The 18,420-nt window shown below is 41.6% G+C and overlaps 1 protein-coding gene across 2 annotated transcripts in view; it reads right to left on the reverse strand.

Moving 5' to 3' along the window:
- GRSF1 (G-rich RNA sequence binding factor 1) overlaps window positions 1-18,420 on the reverse strand; it is a 463,146-nt gene that overhangs the window by 205,631 nt on the left and 239,095 nt on the right. For both annotated transcript variants that reach the window (XM_069236866.1, XM_069236865.1), the window contains one exon: window positions 4,271-4,409. In XM_069236866.1, the coding sequence (XP_069092967.1) occupies window positions 4,271-4,409 (139 nt within the window). The remainder of the gene's footprint in view (window positions 1-4,270; window positions 4,410-18,420) is intronic.

Consider the following 18,420-nt stretch of genomic DNA (forward strand, 5'->3'; position numbering starts at 1 on the left):
AGTGCTAAACCCTCCGAGTTGGCACCTGATGTCGTGGGACCCTCCTTTTGTGACTCCGGTTACACCAATCTTCTAAGTGCCTGCTCCGGTACTTCTGAGGGTGCTGCCTGCTTCTGCAGGGGCTCTCTGAGTTGCTGAGCGCCCTCTCTGTCTCCTCCTCCAAGGGGCGACATCCTGGTCCTTCCTGGTCCCCAGCAGCACCCAAAAACCTCTACCGCGACCCTTGCAGCTAGTAAGGCTTGTTTGCGTTATTTCTGCGTGGGAACACTTCTGCAACATCCAGCACGCCGTGGGACATCTTCCATCCAAAGAAAAAGTTCCTAGCCCTTTTCGTTGTTGCAGAATCTTTGACTTCTTCCACCCCGAGGCAACCCCTTTGCACCTTCATCCGGGGTGTCCTGGGCTCCTGATCCCCCCCCCCCCCCTCCCCGACACTATCGCGACTCTTGGACTTGGTCCCCTTGCCTTGCAGGTCCTCACATCCAGGAATCCGACTTCAGTGTTTTGCTGGTGCTTGTGGTTCTTGCAGAATCCCCCTATGATGACTATTGTGTCTTTCTGGGGTAGTAGGGTAACTTTACTCCTACTTTTCAGGGTCTTGGGGTGGGGTATCTTGGACACCGACTGTTTTCTTACAGTCTCAGCGACCCTCTACAAGCTCCCATAGGTCTGGGGTCCATTCGTGATTTGCATTCCACTCTTGGAGTACATGGTTTGTGTTGCCCCTAGACCTATGTTCACTTATTGCATCCTATTGTGATTCTACATTGTTTGCACTACTTTTCTTACTGTTACTTACCTGTTTTGGGTTTGTGTACATATAACTTGTGTATATTACTTACCTCCTAAGTGAGGGTATTCTCGGAGATACTTTTGGCATATTGTCATAAAAATAAAGTACCTTTATTTATAGTAACTCTGAGTATTGTGTTTTCTTATGATATTGTGCTATAACATATGATATAAGTGGTATGGTAGGAGCTTTACATGTCTCCTAGTTCTGCCTAAGCTGCTTTGCCATAGTTACCTTCTACCAGCCTAAGCTGCTAGAAACACCTCTCTTCTACTAAATAAGGGATAACTGGACCTGGCACAGGGTGTAAGTACCACAAGGTACCCACTATAAGCCAGGCCACCTCCTACATTGGCCATATTGTGGTGTACCAAAGTTGACTCTACAAAATGCGAAGGTGAGAGAACAGTGACGTATCGACAGTTAGACAGTGTCAATCAAACAGCATTACCAGAAGGAAGAAACTTGTCGTTTAGATGGATACTTCTAACCACAAACTTCCCCCGCTCCCCTTTTACAAAAGATGTCAAACCATTACCTGCCAAAAGGTAGAGGGACTGAGGATTGGACTCAGATTAGGAAGTCATGCAGGACCAAGTGGGCAAAACGGCCACCCGGTCGGAGCAGACTGTCACGGTATACCGCATTTAAGGAATGCTAGGACTAGATTAGGGTCCCACTAAGGCATTGGAGGTAACATGTGTCCGGCCTCTCAGGAAACACATCACCACCAGTGATTTAAAGCAAGAGGGTTGATCAAGCTAATAAACAAAAGGCAGAAAAGATTTAGAAGTGATATCCCATAACTGTACGCCTGCAAGGTCACGTGGCACAGATGTATTTCATCAACAGGTATCTGGCAGCAAGAATGACATTTACCACTTCAAGCTACAAGCAAAAGAAGGTAACTGTCACTGCTTAGTCTCCACGCATTGGTATTTAGGCTGCAGAAATTTGGTTGTAGGATCCCTTCCCATCTGCTAGGACAAGAGGTTCTCTTACAGGGGTAGTCTAATCGGAGAGGGAATTGCCCAGACACTATGTGTACCATACTCTTGTTGTTCAATGCAGGGCTATTTAGAGGACGTGGGCCCAGTCTGTGCAGACTTACTCAAAACTCGAGGAAGAAGAGATAGTGGAGAGAACACATACAGCAGAACCATGTCCTACTACAGTCCACGTGCCCCAAATACTTTTTTGGATTAAACTCCTGCAGGAAGTTGGCTCTGTATATACTATCTCAAAGTAAGAGATAGTGTGCACAGAGTCCAAGGGTTCCCCTTAGAGGTAAGATAGTGACAAAATTAGACAATTCTAATGCTCTATTTTGTGATAGTGTGATCGAGCACTAGACTTATCAGAGAGTAGTGTTAAGCATTTGTTGTACACACACAGGCAATAAATGAGGAACACACAAAGACTTACTCCAGGCAAATAGGTTTTTATATTGAAAAATAGCTTTTCTTAGTTTATTTTTATAACTACAAGTTCAAGATTTGAAGTAAATACATAAAATGCAAGGTACTCCACACAGGTAAGTTAGGAACTTTGAATTAAAGCAATATCATATACAGTCTTAGTTAAAATGGCAATAAGCTTTTTTTAAAGTAGACACTGTGCAAAAATCAACAGTTCCTGGTGGAGGTAAGTAATGGTTAGATTGTGAGTTAAGTAAAACACTTACAAGTCTCATTTCCTGGAGATAGGCAGCCCACTGTTGGGGGTTCAAGGCAACCCCAAAGTTAACACACCAGCAGCTTAGGGCCGGTCAGGTGCAGAGGTCAAAGAGGTGCCCAAAACACATAGGCACCTATGGAGAACAGGGGTGCTCCGGTTCCAGTCTGCCAGCAGGTAAGTACCCGGGTCCTCAGGGCGGTTTTGTAGAGCACTTGGGGGTGGGGGGGGACACAAAAGTAGGCACACAAAACACACCCTCAGCAGCACAGGGGCGGCCGGGTGCAGTGCGCAAAGCAGGCGTCAGGATTTAGATAGGAAACAATGGAGGGACCCGGGGGTCACTCTAGCGGTGCAGGCAGGCACGGAGGGGCTTCTCGGGACAGCCACCACCTGGGCTAGGCAGAGGGTCGCCTGGGGGGTCACTCTTGCACTGAGGTTCGGTTCCTTCAGGTCATTCTGATGTTCACAGGAAACTAGATTTGCATCAAGCCCCAGGAAATGAATACGTATTACGTTCTCTGTATTTCACTACTAGTTTCTTGAACAGTGTGGTAGGGAATACAGTTTAACCGTTCTGAACTTGAAAATCTGTTCTTCAAAGCTGCTTTGCTCCCAGTAACCATCACTAGGGTAGGCAATCAGAGAAAAAGTGCACAAAAAGTGGTAGAAATGTAGAATTACTGACGGATATTCCTGGTGTTACTAGCTACCATTAAGATATAACCTCGGCCAATATTAGTTTGATATTCTTTGCTGAGTGGATTAAGGTACATAAAGAATAGCTAAGTTAGCTTTTGAAACTTGTCTTGATTTAGTATTGAGCTACAGCTAGCATATTTATAGGACATCATTAGGAGTTGCCTGGATTTCCCAAAGGGGTCGGTGACAAGTTACTGGTTTCTATGAACATCACAGAATAGTCATGTTTCTTCCAAAGATTTTGGCTGCTGAAAGAATCCAAAATCTGCAGGGGAAATTGAGCGGGAGAATGAGGAATCATCAGTGGAATCACAATAGGAATTACTGCTTCCCTTAGCAATTCATTATGATTTAGGGGTTTCTCAGGATCAATCTCTATTCACTGTTAATTCCACATCCACAGGGTTAAATCCTGCTGTACAATTAACCTTTAGAGTGTTGAGTTAACACCACCCATGCACCAAAACATTCATAATGAGGTACTCGACTACCTATCACTCCAAGAAAAGAGGAGCTTTGCAAATTGAGACTAGAAGCAAATGCTACGGAATTTCTTACTAACCTTATCAAGTATTTAGTGTAACAATGGCAACTATGCCATTAAGTAGTGAACAGCATCCTCTCATGCCAGCTTGGAGGTGGAGCATGATTCGTGCCAGACTCAATATTTTAACTACTCCTTCAGGGTTTAAAGATTTCAGAGGTCCAAGACACTTCTTGAAACCGAAGCTGATTGAAATGATTCCAGATTCTGAGACAGGTCGCAGAGTCAAAGTACAAAACAACTTTACATTATTTTATCTAACTTTGGCAATAAAGTGCAGTAGTGCACACAAGCTGCACACTGAGGGGGACAGTGCCCACGTAGGAGGTATTACCAGGACACACAGAAGGGATAAATATGGGTTCAACTTTAACTTTCCAAAACGTTTTAGTACCAATATGGCACAACGCCCCACGCTCGGAACCCAACCCGTGATATTAAAGACCCCTAAACCAATGACAACATATTCAAGAGAGAAAACACTTTTTATGAACGTTTCTGGTGTGCTGAAGCCTAATCAAGTCAACCACATCTATTAAGTAATACAAAACGCATACCTATTTCCCATTTCTTCTTTGTGTTTCAGCAGGGCTCGATCTGCCATTTCTGCTGTCATGAACTGCACAAAGGCATCACCAGATTTTTTCCCTCGATGATCCAGGACAAACGTAATGCCATCTTCAGCTATAGACAAACCTAGACAAAACATTTTTTATATAAAAGCAGTCTTCATTCGCCTTTGAAAGATCATTATGAATGAACAAGCGTCTCGTTTTTAAATTTGTACTGATTTTACAGACAAATAATGACAAAAATGTGTTTTTGTCTGGATCATTTTTTTTTGTAAATCGACAAACCGAGCAATGTTTATTTGAGTTAATCTCCATATCACTGGGTCGACATATGTTGAGGCTGCAGCAGGGGGGAGGGAAACATTCCTAAGAATTCCCTAAATAGATGCAGATGTGCATGTAGGTACTACGATGGTAATGTTTTCAGGTGAGCATTAATATACTAGATACGACTGTTAAAATCCAACAGGCATCCCAATATGTGAGTGTACTTTTATGGGTTAAGTAAATCTGGAAATACACTAATTGTAACTTCATATTCTTTGCTTACATTTTCAAACTTGTTGTAAGCAAAGTTACTCCACCCCTTTTTTATCAAAAGCTGCTATTTAGGCTCCCCATATCATTCGACTTAATGTTAATTAACTTTAATATACATTTTTTATGTCAACTATACTAAGAATTAACAAGCTTAAAGCAGATATTGCCAATTTCCAAGATCCCTATAAAAAGAGGTTATTTTATAGATAGGAGATTTTAATTTATGTATTTCAAGTAATACTGTATCCTGTGGTTTATTGAATATAGAGGAAATGTAACGGGCTAAGCATGTTCCTTAGGGAGAAGCTCTAAATATGATCATTATATTTTGGAATCTTGTCTTTGCTTGTGACTAGAGGTTTCCAAATACATCCCTCCCCGGCCGACACTCAAAGGAAATGAGAGCTAAAGTCATATTGATTTCATGATTTTGTCTCTCGATCTGATATCTCTGTTGGTGGGGAATAAAGTAGTCGCTAGTTGTATTAGTTACAACAATCTGCTCATTGCATCATTTGGTCTCAAATTATTGATAATAGTATACATGTGGAGCTTCAGGAGATCAGTTAAATACAAAAAATGGTTAGGATCAAATAGGAGGATGCTGATAAGAACCAATTTATGCACAGGTCTGTAATGGATAATTAGCACGCTATCACAGTAACAACCACCCATGATGAAGATTCAGAGAATATTCTAGAGGCCTTACATTCTCTGCTTACCTCTAGCGCTTCAAGATTACTTGTACATAAGCCAACCAAACACCAACCCTTCAAGGTTGGTTTAATGATGCTTGTACAGCTGCTCACAAACAACCTAAATCAGCTCTCACCAAACACTTGCGTTCAAGGGAAGAAATTACATCCTCAGAAGGGCTTTTAAAAGAAACATTTGATAACAGAAGAGCAGATCTCAGATCAAAAGCATGGGAGGATTCAGAGGTAGCAGGAAAACTAAAGGACAGAGCAGCTTTTCGGAAAGTTGTCAAACATCGATTTTTGTTGGATTATGAGAAACTCACAATTGAGTCCCTTATCCCAGTACCAACCTGGCTCGAACATTTTTCCAAAATATTTCACCCAGCTATCTCTGAAACGGATACTGTCAACAATGAAGTATTTTATGAACAGGAAGCCAAAGTAGGTTTTAATCAGAATAATGAAGTTAAGAATGTTATACTAGCGATTAACATGAGCCATTCTGTGAAAACCCTGGGACCAGATTGGTGTACCCATGGATTTGTTTCAGGAAAATAGTTTATTATGGGTTGATGTGTTAACAATCATGACTACAGCTGTGATAGTAGGTCCCCTAGTATCCTCCTGGAAGAAGGCAGTTGTGGTGCCTATTATTAACAAGCATTGGCAAAACCAATGGGTTTTGCCTATATGAGATCTATTTATTTAGGTTATGTGTTTTGGTTATGTTGTAGATTAGGGTGTTTGTGTCGAGTGGTCCAAATGTAAACCGCAGGTCTTAGTGTAAGTCACCATCCGTACAAGTAAAGCACATAACACAAATGCCCTGCACGGCATTACAACGGGCCACCACCCCCTCTACAGAGCATGGCACGGAGCCCAGCTATGGGGAGGGAAGGGAGTGTTTGAGCCGGAATGCTGCGAGCTAGGCTGTCGTATATGGGCAGGCAGGGTGTCGGGAAGCATGATGGAGCAGGCCATGCAGATCATTTCCTTGGTACAAAGGCACTTGCCAGCTTGCTTGATGGTGTTTTACTGTTGTGTGTGCAGGGAGGGCTGCTGTGGTGCTGACAGGCTTGCGTGTTGGGCACAGAGGCTAAACTGCAGCCAGTCCGCAGTGTGTGCAACAAACGGCTATGGTATTCATGCAGGAATGCAAGCAGCAGTGAGGTGGAGCGGACTATTGATGTAAGCGTGTATACACTGGTGCACACAGTCTGCAGTGGGCAACTGTTGTAAGCGTGTAAACTCTGGTGCACACGGACTGCAGCGGGTGGAGCAGGCTATTGTTGTAAGCATGTGGACTCTGGTGCACACCGTACACGAAGGCAGCAATGAGGCGGACCGGCTGCAGTTTGTAGGCATGAACTCTCAGGTGCATGGCATGCACACAGGCGGCAGTGGTATGGAGCAGCCTGCTGTTTGTGTGTGCAGGAAGTTGGGTTACTTTGTGGACGTGCACTCTGGTGCCCGGCGTGCACACAGGCTGCAGTGGTGAGGAGCAGGCTGCTGTTGTAGGCGCGTAGACTCTGGTGCACAACGTGTACTCCCATGCTGCAGTAGTAGGGAATAAGCTGCTCTTGTAGTTTGTGCGCATTCACGCAGGTTGTAGTGGTATGTAGCAGCCTGCTGTTGCAGTAGTTTGTGGGTGTGTACTCTCTAACAACGAATTCACAAACATAATAACCTAATATGGTAAGAAACTATTAAAAAAAAAAAAATCTTTCAAAAAGGGACCGTTCATGGTTAAAAAGTGTGATATAATACCTCCAACAATACCCAAGAAACAACACTGACATTTAAATTGAAAAAAAATGTCTAATGCAATAATGATGGATGAAGCAAAATCGGAGATAGCAATGCTTCTGGACCTTTCGAAATGCAGAGTTTCGAGTCACAAGATATTTTTACTGATCAAGTTTCTAAAGAAAGCGAAAACCATTACAGTTTGAGGTAAACATGAAGAGGTTAAGCATGCGGTTTTATTAGCACGAACAGGTGCTATGAACTGGAGTCTCGCTTTCATACTCACAAAAGGAAAGGCGTTCTAAGGAAATACATTACTTGCCATCCTGCACCCATCTGTGTCGGGTAGGGCAGCTTTAGGCCCTCCTCCCTAAAGTTTACTGCACCAGGAAGATGGTTCCCTTCATCCCGACTGCGCTCACCTTAAAACCGACGCCCGCTCATGGTCAGCAAAGAGTTCAGGTGGAAAGGTAAAATTTTTAAAAAATTACGAGTGCCTGCAGTGTTAAGACACAAGGCACCGGAAGCAATACTTAGGCGGCATTAAGACTCCAAGCCCAGGAAGGAGATGGAGGCGAATAAGAGGCACTGACCAATAGTAAGTAAGGAAATGAGTGACGCAGGAACCAACCAACGTAAGTAAAAGGAAATGAGAGGGATATGAGACCCACATGGGAGTCAGGCAATGGTAAGTAGAATTAAGTAATGGGTGGGCTTTAGGTCCCTTTTAGGATTGTTTCTTTCTTTTTAAAATATATATATTTTTTTAAATACAATAGTTTTCCCTAGCACGGCATAAGCGCTGTGAAGGCGAAACCTAAAAAAGGGAACAGGAAACTCCCTTGTTTTAGCCCAATGTCTTTAATAAATAGTTCATTCCAGATTCTTGGCATCATTTTAATCTCAAAACTGGAGGCAGGAGAAAAATCAGGTCCTGTCCTTGGTGCAGTATGGCTTTAATCCTGCGCTCATGAGTATAGTTGAGCAGTGCCTTAATATCCAGCTTATAATAATGAAGTATGTCAAGGCCAGGAAAGGTGTTATTCATTTAGCTTTTATGGCCCTGGCCTGTGCTTTTGACACAGTATACCAGTCAAACCATTTGGACATCACGGAGGGAGGTTTGATAAATCCCTGATAGATCTCTTACACTGGATGCACTGAAATGGCACAGCTAAAAGTCTATATGGGCTAAATGGTGAACTTTCCCCAAAATCAGATCCACTTTGTGAGTTTGCCAGGGATGTGTGATGGCTTCCCTGCTTTTCTTAATCCATATAAATGGCTTGAAAAGAAACTTGCATCTGGCAACGAAAGACATGTCATAGTTGGAGAATCCCCCAGGACAGGTTTGGTTATATGCAGATGGCGCAATTCTAATATCTAGATCCCCAAAGGGCTTCCAAATACTTTTTGATGTTTTTAGTACTTCTATGAATAACTTGGATCTCAAAACGAACTTTCATCATGAAATATGGGCCAAAAGAAAAATACCAAAACAAAGAAATTTCAACTCGAAGGGGCTGAAATAGCCAAAGTGCAACAAGTTTACTTATCTGGGTGTTCTCTTTCATTCCAATATGTACTGGGTATCTTTACTTAAAGTAAGGGCAAATCACCTTCTAAGCTCAGCTGAGTCAAGTTTTTTTTAGTATCGCTATAAGACTAGGCCATCGATCAGTGATGGAGATTATCAGCATTTTTAAGAGCAAGTGAGTTTCAACTGGGAGTTATGGGGGCATGAAGGTGTTGAGCGGATACAAACGGTGGAAAATACATTTCAGCGTAGGCTGCTACTGTCCCTCAAACATCCACCACATTTATGTGACATTCAGATGTAGGACTTGATTATTAGGCAGACACGAGTCAGCCCTTAGTTATTGTGGTAAAGAGTTTGGGGCACATTTCAACAGATTGTTTATCATTAGAAAATGCATTTGCGATCACATGGTTAGCGTATGTAAAATCAGTTTTTAATATCTTGGGAATCCCAGAGTTTTTTTTCAAAAACCATAAAGTATAGCAGCTCGTTCCAAGGCTTGACCAGAACCTTATTCTTTAACCTACAAGTTAAAATTCGCATGAAGGAATCTCAGAATTAGAAGTCCGCCAATAACTATGGACCTATAAAACATCAATAGGCTTGGAGTTCTATTTAACCATTTTAAATACGGAGTATAGATTTGTATCTCACTAGATTACGATTCAATATTTTACTCCTTTATTTCTGCTGCAGGGATCTTGGCTCTCGAACCTTCCTAATTGCCCCTGTGATAATGGTTCAAAGCAAAACACTTAAGATTTTTGTGCATGTTATACATGTCTCACGGGAAATTATTTTTGACCCCAATTATGCCAGTCGCAAAAAAATACAGTATGGTTTAGCTTTAGTATTTCTGCAACAACTAGGCTCACAGTATACTTGCTTAGTGGTAGCCATCTTCATTAGATGTTTTTTGTTACAAGGAAGAAGTACTGGGCATCAGCCTGCCAGCATAGACTTAAGGTTTACATATGGGTAATCTTCTATCTACTTCGTATTGCTTGTCTATTAATTTTTATTTCTCTTTTTGCTTTAACGTATGATTGCAGTGTATTAATGTATTTTAAAAATATTTTATGTGCTCTTGTGGCATTTTCCTGACAAATGAAGATGATTTGACTGACTGAATACCAAGAAACTGTGAGACTTAGTTAAGAGTAAAACGTCTGTTGTGTGAGGGATGCTACTTAGGTCTTATTTAAGTTCCATTCCAGCCTAGATGTGTGGCATCATATATAATGGGGAGCACACTGTTGATGTCAGCATGTGACGTGCAGGTAGCCCGATAGTGAGAGTGTTTACATTTAGATAACAGACTAGGATGGGAAGCTGTCCAGCTCTCAGTGTGGCTATACATTGTACCTTCATGCTTCTATCAGTAAGATAGGCTTTTCCTTTATACATAATGAGTACACGAAGACCATATTCCACACCACATACACTCAAAGCCAGCACACAAAAATGTAGTCATTAAGGGGCATGGTCATACAGAGTGTAGGCTCGTGCATCACACCTCTTCAAAAACTAGAGTTGCCTCTGCTAGGCAAGGCAGAATGGTTGCCGTGTTATGAGCAGAGAAAACAGCAGCTAAGCAGCTCCCTCAGGAGAAGTGCGAAGACCCAAAATGCAGAACACGCTGTCTTGCAAGAGGAGGGTTGGAGGAGGTGAGAGGCAATCGACACACTCACAGAGGTATGAGACAGAATTTATTTTTTAATTTCAGATTTTTCAAATAAAATATGAATACCCTACCCTTAATGTTAAGACATCACATTCAAGGGTACATATTTGACATATACATTCACGGGTTGAAATATATCAACTAAAATTACCTCGGGTTCATAAGAAGGAAAGAAAATAAGATACTAATAGGGAAAAAGAAGGAAATAAAGAGAAGAGATCAGAGTCGAGCTGCAAAGAGGTAATGGATTCAATTCTAAATACATAACAGTAGCTCATTATGTTCACGAAAAGTCAACTATTCATGGAGGTTTAACTTTTTCCAGGCAGTAATTCAGTTTTTCCTAAATAGGTTGCATTTTGGGTTTTCATAGGAACTTCTGGACAGTGATGTTGTCCACTCCTTTTGTATAAATTAGCAATTCCTTCCAAGCTTGGAAAGAGGATTTATTTGCACTTTTCCAGTCGCATTAAATGACCTTATAACCCGGGGTGAGAACCGTAAGATGTTTATCATTTACACCTAGAATGAGTGGGCTTGTAGGTCCATTAGCAGATATGCAAAACAAAAGGTGGTTTTAGTCTGTAAAGTATATTCAATAAAATAAAAACAACTCTACCAAAATTTCTTAATTAAATGATAATGAAACCCATGTTTAAGATCTCTTATCCTTGCATTATAATGCCATACATAAAGGATTGTTTCCCAACCTCATTTTGCACAGATGTTGTGGGCTGCAAAATGCTTTGACCTTTATTTTGCCATAAAGAGGGTGTAATTTTGTGATTAATGACAGACATCCAGATCTTTTGCCAGTTGAGTCTGGATGTACTGGTGGTATTCTCCAATTCCCATTTGGATTGTGTGTCAGCAGTCTAGATACTATCAGTAGTAGTAAGGAGTATACAATGGATACAGAGTGGCTACTTCCAGAGAACAAGGATATAAAATCCAAGATAGATGGAGGTGAGTCATATTTTGGTCTTCGAAATGGCAACTTTCAATTTGAGGAAACAGTACAATGCTATATTATTTAACTGGTACGTATTTTGTAGATGTGAGAAAGGCAGAGGTACTTGTTTTGAACTTAGTTCTTTTAAGATATAAATGCCTTTTGTGGTCCAACTACTCAAATGTATGGGTGAACATCCTATTTTAATAGTTTACTGTTCCATAATGATGCTAAATAAGAGTATTTAAATTTAGTCATTGATTTCAAATCAGCAGATTAGATTGTTTTTAATTATGGAAGATGGCGTCAGAGTGAGGAAGAATCACTTTGGAGGATGTTAAGGACGAGGTTAAGCGGGTGTGCTGTAAAATCTCTTTCTCTATCTCTAGCCATACTGCTTGATTAAAAATCCATTGGGATTAACCATCTGGATACTATATTTAAAAAGAAAGACAGATAAGTATAAGGTAATGTCAGCCAAATGAACTCAACCCTGGTTTTTAGGCAAAAGATTTTTTCGAGGCAATTCTTAGACATTTACCTCTCCAAAGAAATGTGTTTAATATTATGTCTAATTTAGAGGAAAAATCATCTGCAATATCGAGATCACAGATAGTAAATAGTTTATCATCGGTTTAATCATCATGTTTCCATTCTTTCCCACCAAGTTAAAATCTTTGAGACCAGCCTTCTACAATATCTGATATATTTTGTACGGTAACATTTTCGCTATGTGTAATAGATGCAATAATGCCATCATTACCTTCGATGCCAAGGTATTTAATAAATTAAGTTCGCAGGGATAGGCCCGAAGTACCAAATACATCTTTACCTCTAAATTTAAAGCAATCACTTTTGATTTATCTTTATTTAATGCGTAACATAACATTCAGGAGAAGGCATCAATGTTGTTAGCCAACACTCTGATAGAAGATTCTGCTTTTTCAGTAAAAATTTGAATAGCTGCATATGCTCCCGCTTTCACTGTGGTGGTACAAATGTTATTACTACGGTGTGTCTATTTTCTCTCATTGACTGTAGTAAAGGTTCAATAACCAGTAGAAAGAGCGCAGGTGAAAGAGGGCAGCCTTGTCTACTACCTTGCTTTAGGTAAAAATAATCAGATAGTGTACCATTTAATCTAGCACTAGCTCTCAGTTTAGAATATAAAGCCATTACATTGCAACTGTTAGAGAGTCCATTCATTAAGTTTTCTCGATGATGTGGCAGAACAATTCAGTGTTGCCACTTGATTATCTGTTTTTTTTAACAAAACCTACTCGGGTGGGATTAATTAGTTTAGGGATTAATTTCTCTAAACAAGTAGAGAGGAAATTGGCATAGATTTTGCAGTCTATGTTAATTAATGAGATTGACCTATACATTTTGGGGAGGGACAAAATCTCTCTTCTTTTGGTATAACTTATCATGGCAACAGTACCAATAATTTCACCATTAGAGGAGAAGGTTTGGTATACGTTGATCAATAGAGATTCCAATTCAGGCCTTTTTATTACTTAATCAACTTCACCAGCCATAATAGGGGCGGCAAGAGCTGTTTTTGCTTTGCTAGAGATGGACAGGAAGTCTAGTTTACAAAGAAAATCTCTACATTTCTCAGGGTCAATAGGATGATTATTGTCATATAGATATGTATAGAACACGTTAAATATTTCAGCTATTCGGTTTAAGTTTAATTGTGTGTTGCCATCTTTCTCTTTTATGCTAGTGATGAAGGAATTATTCTGTCTGAATTTCAAATGGGATGCCAACTTCTTCCCCGCTTTATTGGCTTCACAGAGTGTAATACTTTTCAATTTTTTAAACCAGACACCTGCACTTGTGCTTAATATTCAGTAGCATTCGTATTTTGTATTATTTATGTTTACTAACAAGTAGCTTTCATTAATAGATTGTGTTGGAATTAAAGTGTTTTGATTTCCTTCTCTAATTTGTTCAGTGATTCATTTGTAATTATGATAATATATGATCTAATGTTGATAAGGGTGCCTCCAATGGTGGCTTTTAGTGCTTCCCATCTAGAGAGAGGTGATGAATCATTAATAGAGTAGTTGTAGAGAAAATGTTGGATTTCATTTTGTATTTTATTTTTGTATTCAGTATTGTTTATAATGTCAATGTTGAGCCTCCAAAAAGTTATGTTTGTTAACGGGAGCCCCTCATATAAGCAATAAAATGATATAGGCATGATCAGATACATCTCTTTGTTGGAGATTCTTTGGTAGTCCATGATAGAATAGGAAAGATGAGGCGGCGAAAAGAATCCAAACATTACGTGTGTGCGGTTGTTGCAACCTTTAGTGGTCTTTTAATGGAGTAGGACTTTCGGGTGGTCTTCCCACTCATGGACCTGATGCTTCCAGCTGAGCCGGTGCGCAGTTGTCCACTCGCAGAAGATACTTTACCAGAAGATGTGTACGGTGGCAGAGAGCCCAGTGCCAGGTCTCTTGCACTGGTGCTAAGTGTGGGGGAGTGTGTGTGCTGGCCTGCTTCTGAAGGTAGTAACTAGCAGTCATGTTGTCTATTTTGATCACTACTTTGCACTGAATGGCTTGAAGGAAGGCCTTGAAAGCAAGGGATACAGATAGTAGCTTGAGGTAGCCGGTGTGTGACCCACACCCTCTGTATTGTCACATGGTCAAGAAGTGCTCCTGAGCTGGCGAAAGGCATCATTGCTAACCATAACTTGCAGAATGGGGTCTGGGAAAGGCCTGCCCTGCAAAAGGTTGATGCTGTGGCTGTTGTGGTTCCACCACTGCAGAGAGCAGTAGGTGCTGGCCTTAACCAACATAGATCTTTCCAGTGACCCTCCACTTTTGACCACTGAGCGTTACATGCATTCCTGCAACAGGTGTATATGAAGCCAGTCATTGGGTACTTATGGTAATGCAGGAGGCCATCATCCCTAAGTGGCACAATAAAGTTCTGACTCAGGTGACGAATGGGCTGAAAAAGAGGTAACAGCTGCTGAAATTCCAATACCCTTGGCTGGCTGGAGAAGGCTTTGCCTGTGACCCCCAAAAGGGATGAAGTACAGGGGTTGTAGGTTATGGGGTTATGAACCTGTGGCCCAAACAGCTGCTCCCACTCGATGGGCAGGTTGAGGAGCTGCTGTTGGAGCTCCAGCTTCAATCCAAATATGTCCAGCCAGGCATGGAGTCTTATTATGACGCTGGTGTTAGTCTCCTGGGAGTCTCTATCTATGGCATTGAGGGCATAATTGATGTTGTCACTATAGACAGTCTTGCCCTTGGACAGTGTCCCCTCCCTCTTTCTGAACTCTTTAGGGAGATTTTTGACAAACTCCTGCATTTCTTCCCACTGGGCTCGATGGAGGCAGGAGAGGAGTCCCATGGAGTTGGCTATGCACCAGTGGGTAAAAGCACTTACAGCCATCCTTCCTTTGTTGTCTACGTCCAGCTTTTTGCTCTCCTTATCAGGTGGCAAGGCGTCAACTGTCGCTTGACAGAAGCAGACTTGAGGGCAGTGCGCATGGCCAGGGAGTCAGTTTATACTTTGCCAGCCTTGGAGTTACTACCTTGATCAAAAAGGGATCCATGAATGTCTCTGGGATGTACTTGAGCATGCACTTTAACAAGGGCCAAAACCGCACTGTTTTCTCAGATTTGGACAGTGTCTTAACAGGTAAATCATCTTTCTTGTGAAGCACGTATGTGTCCACCTTGTGGAAGGTGGCTGCCTGATGGATGACCTCATGGTAAGTCGTGGTATCTTCTGGGGGAGATGCCCTAACAAGATAATGGTCAAGGTCTAATCTCCTGGGAAGTTGGAGGGGGATTGACATTGTAGTCGTCCAAAGGGTTGTGTGCGGGCTGTGGCTTGCAAGGTGTGCTATAGGGGTCGACAAGGTGGAAGGGGCTGCCTGAGTCAGTGTGGAGATACCTCTGACCACTGTGTTGGAGTTTTTGTACGTAGGAGTGGCTGGCACCTCATCTATATGCTACTTGGGCATGGGAGCCAGTGGAGTCTCCAGTGCAGGTCCTTCCTTAAACACCATTCTCTTTTGAGGCAGAGTCTCTCTGGGTTGTGGTGGAGGTGGTTTCACAAAAATCCTTCCAGTAGGAAGATGGATAAAGAAAATATTCTGCCTTGAATTAAGCCACTCCTGCAGTCCTTGGATGATCGTTTGTTCCAAGTCTCCGAAACAGTTTGTCAAAAGTGTTCTCAAAATCAATAGCAGCTTTGGAATAGGTGGTGGCATAGGTGCTGGTGTTGAAGCCCTTCAGCTTCTAGCAGAGTCTATGTTTGCCAGTGGACTTGAGGCTGGACGGTCAAGAGGGATTGACACCCTTTAGAAGAGTCCATTTTCAGATCTAAGGTCTTTGTTTGATGCCAACTGGGGCCTGAATGCAGTGAGGGCCTGGAGGCTTGGTACTTTTTGCATGGGGCTCAACTCCCTTGGGAGCAGTGCTCTGCCTCAGAGGGAGGCATCTAGGGAAACTAAGAGTGAGTGTCAAAGCATACTATATTCTTGATCCTGATGGAGGTCTTCATTCAAAGGCTGCTGTCTTGGAGGTCGAGGGAGCCTTCTCTTACTTTCCCAGGTCAGAGTCACTGGAAAAGATGGGTCCTGGGCGATCGCCAGCATTCTCACTTTTCTCGGTGCTAAAGAAGTCCTAATGGCCGAAGATGTTTCGTGTGTCAGTGGCTGACAGCTGGTGAATTTTGTGACGCACCCAACACCTACCTTAGGTACCATTAAGTTTTCTTTGACCGGATGGCAAAGAAAGCTTCAAGGTATCATCGTGGTCGGGAGAGAAGCAGAGGTTATAAACCTCATGATGGTCCAACTACAGGTACATCACATGGCACAGAAGCCAGTAATGCAAGGGGTGTTCATTAAACTGTCTAGTGTGCACTTTCTGGTGTTGAAGTTATTCATGCATAGGAGCACGTGGCCCTGGAGAGCGCATGATGGACCTAGCGTTTGGGGGACTCAATAGGTAGGAGTCAGTCGCCGAATAGTGTTATCAAGAGAAAAACATGTACCACTAAGGTTTTTACCACAATGCTGGCCTGAAGAAATGTGCAGACCATAGAGTCTCTGAGCCCCGTCATTACACACTCAAACCCAAAATCTTACATGGAGTAGGTGCCCATGCACACTGCCTATTAAAGGAGAAAACCTTACTGCGAAAAAAATCAAGTTGCAAACGTGTAGCCCAACACTAAATGGCAGGCGTATGCAGAACAGCTGTATCTACAGCAACACATGCAACAAACCTATACACAAATAATATGCGAGTTCCAGCAATCTTTGTAAATGAAAAACAGTCTCTAATTTCCTCAATAAATATGACTTCTGATGCATCTAGTAGCCTGTAACACAGGAATGACTTATTTGGACAACTTTAGTAACTTATTACATTTCAGTTCTGACATCACAATGCCTCCTTGAAGTGTCAGCAGCCAAAATGAAGGGCATGACACCGCAAAATTAAAGCTGCAGTTTAAATTAGTTAAAAGGGCCTTATGCTCTATTTTTCCATAGATGAACAGAGATAAGAAAGGAGATATTTAAGGCAACCTTTTTTTATTGCACGCCTTAGGTAATTATAGAAAATGTTTCTACACATTGAGAGCAACAGCACTTTTGAAGGAAAAAAAAAAAACACCTGATGTATAATAAGCTGATTTTTACATCTTTTTACAAAAATTATCTACCTGCTTTTTTGGTGTGATTGAATTTGCATTAAAGATTTGATTCAACTTATTTTTCATGTCACAAAACTTCCCTTGTTTTTTTTTTTTTCAGTTTTATATAGTGCAAACTTGACCTGAAGGGTTTGAAGTATTTTACATGAGCACCAAGTTCATAACACAAGGACAAATTAATTTTGTGTAGGCATGGAGAGATTAAGTGATTTGTCCAGAATCACAGTATGACGAGCCGTTGCATGGACTCAAACTTGGTTCCCCAGTTCCAAAGTCAGCAGTTCTGGCGGTTAGCCACATCTATAATTTTTACGTGAAAGAATAATGCAAGAACGATTTAAGCGGTTTGTGTGAAAGATAATAGTGTGGATATATAAGGAATTAATTACCCCTGCTCCTCTATGTCCTCGACATGGTGATAACTCCTTGGTGACTCAATATCCTTACAATATATGGCAGTGGGAGATATCTATATTTGTAACCAAGCACAGCCTGGGACAGCAAACACCAGGGGCAAAGGAGGGTCCACAGATAGAGGAGGAAGATCGTGGCACCAGAGTTGCTGAACAGTGTTGTGCTTAAGTTGAAGCCATTCCACTAAAAAGAGGAAGTGCTTAGGCAGCACAACATGAAAGCACTCAGAAGGTAATGTGGTGGGGGTTCCAGGGCTGCTCACCCTACAATTAGGGCAACTAACACAACGCAATGATATTTACTTTTTTTTGGTAATGCTTGTATTTTATACATCAATTTCTATTAGCGTGTACACCATACACCGCTAACTACAGTGCTGTGGAAAGCGTTGGATAAAGGTTGTTTACAGAAAGCAGCTTCCATTTCACCACTCTCGCCTTATGATGCAGTAACGTTAGTACTATACAGCACAACATATACCCAGGATGTCACATATATCATTGTTATACACAAAAGCAGGGGTCTCCCAAGGATCAATCATCTCTCCTTTGCTTTTCAACATCTACATGATATCTTTACCAGAACTGATCAATGATTTCCATCTCACATGCTACAACTATGCAGATGACACACAAATACTACTTAAATTAGAATGCCCCAAAAACATTGAAAACTCACAAATCTTCAGCTGCCTCAGAGCCGTTGATCAGTGGATGACCTGGAGCCATCTCAAACTAAATACCTCCAAAACAGAAATACTCATATGTGGAGACTGGAAAAATTATGACCCTCTGTGTGTCTGGCCTGATGATCTCGGACCACCTCCTCAATTATCCAAGGAAGTTAAAAACCTAGGAATCACCA

The sequence above is a fragment of the Pleurodeles waltl genome, chromosome 1_2 (genome assembly GCF_031143425.1).
Source record: "Pleurodeles waltl isolate 20211129_DDA chromosome 1_2, aPleWal1.hap1.20221129, whole genome shotgun sequence".
NCBI lineage: Eukaryota > Metazoa > Chordata > Amphibia > Caudata > Salamandridae > Pleurodeles > Pleurodeles waltl.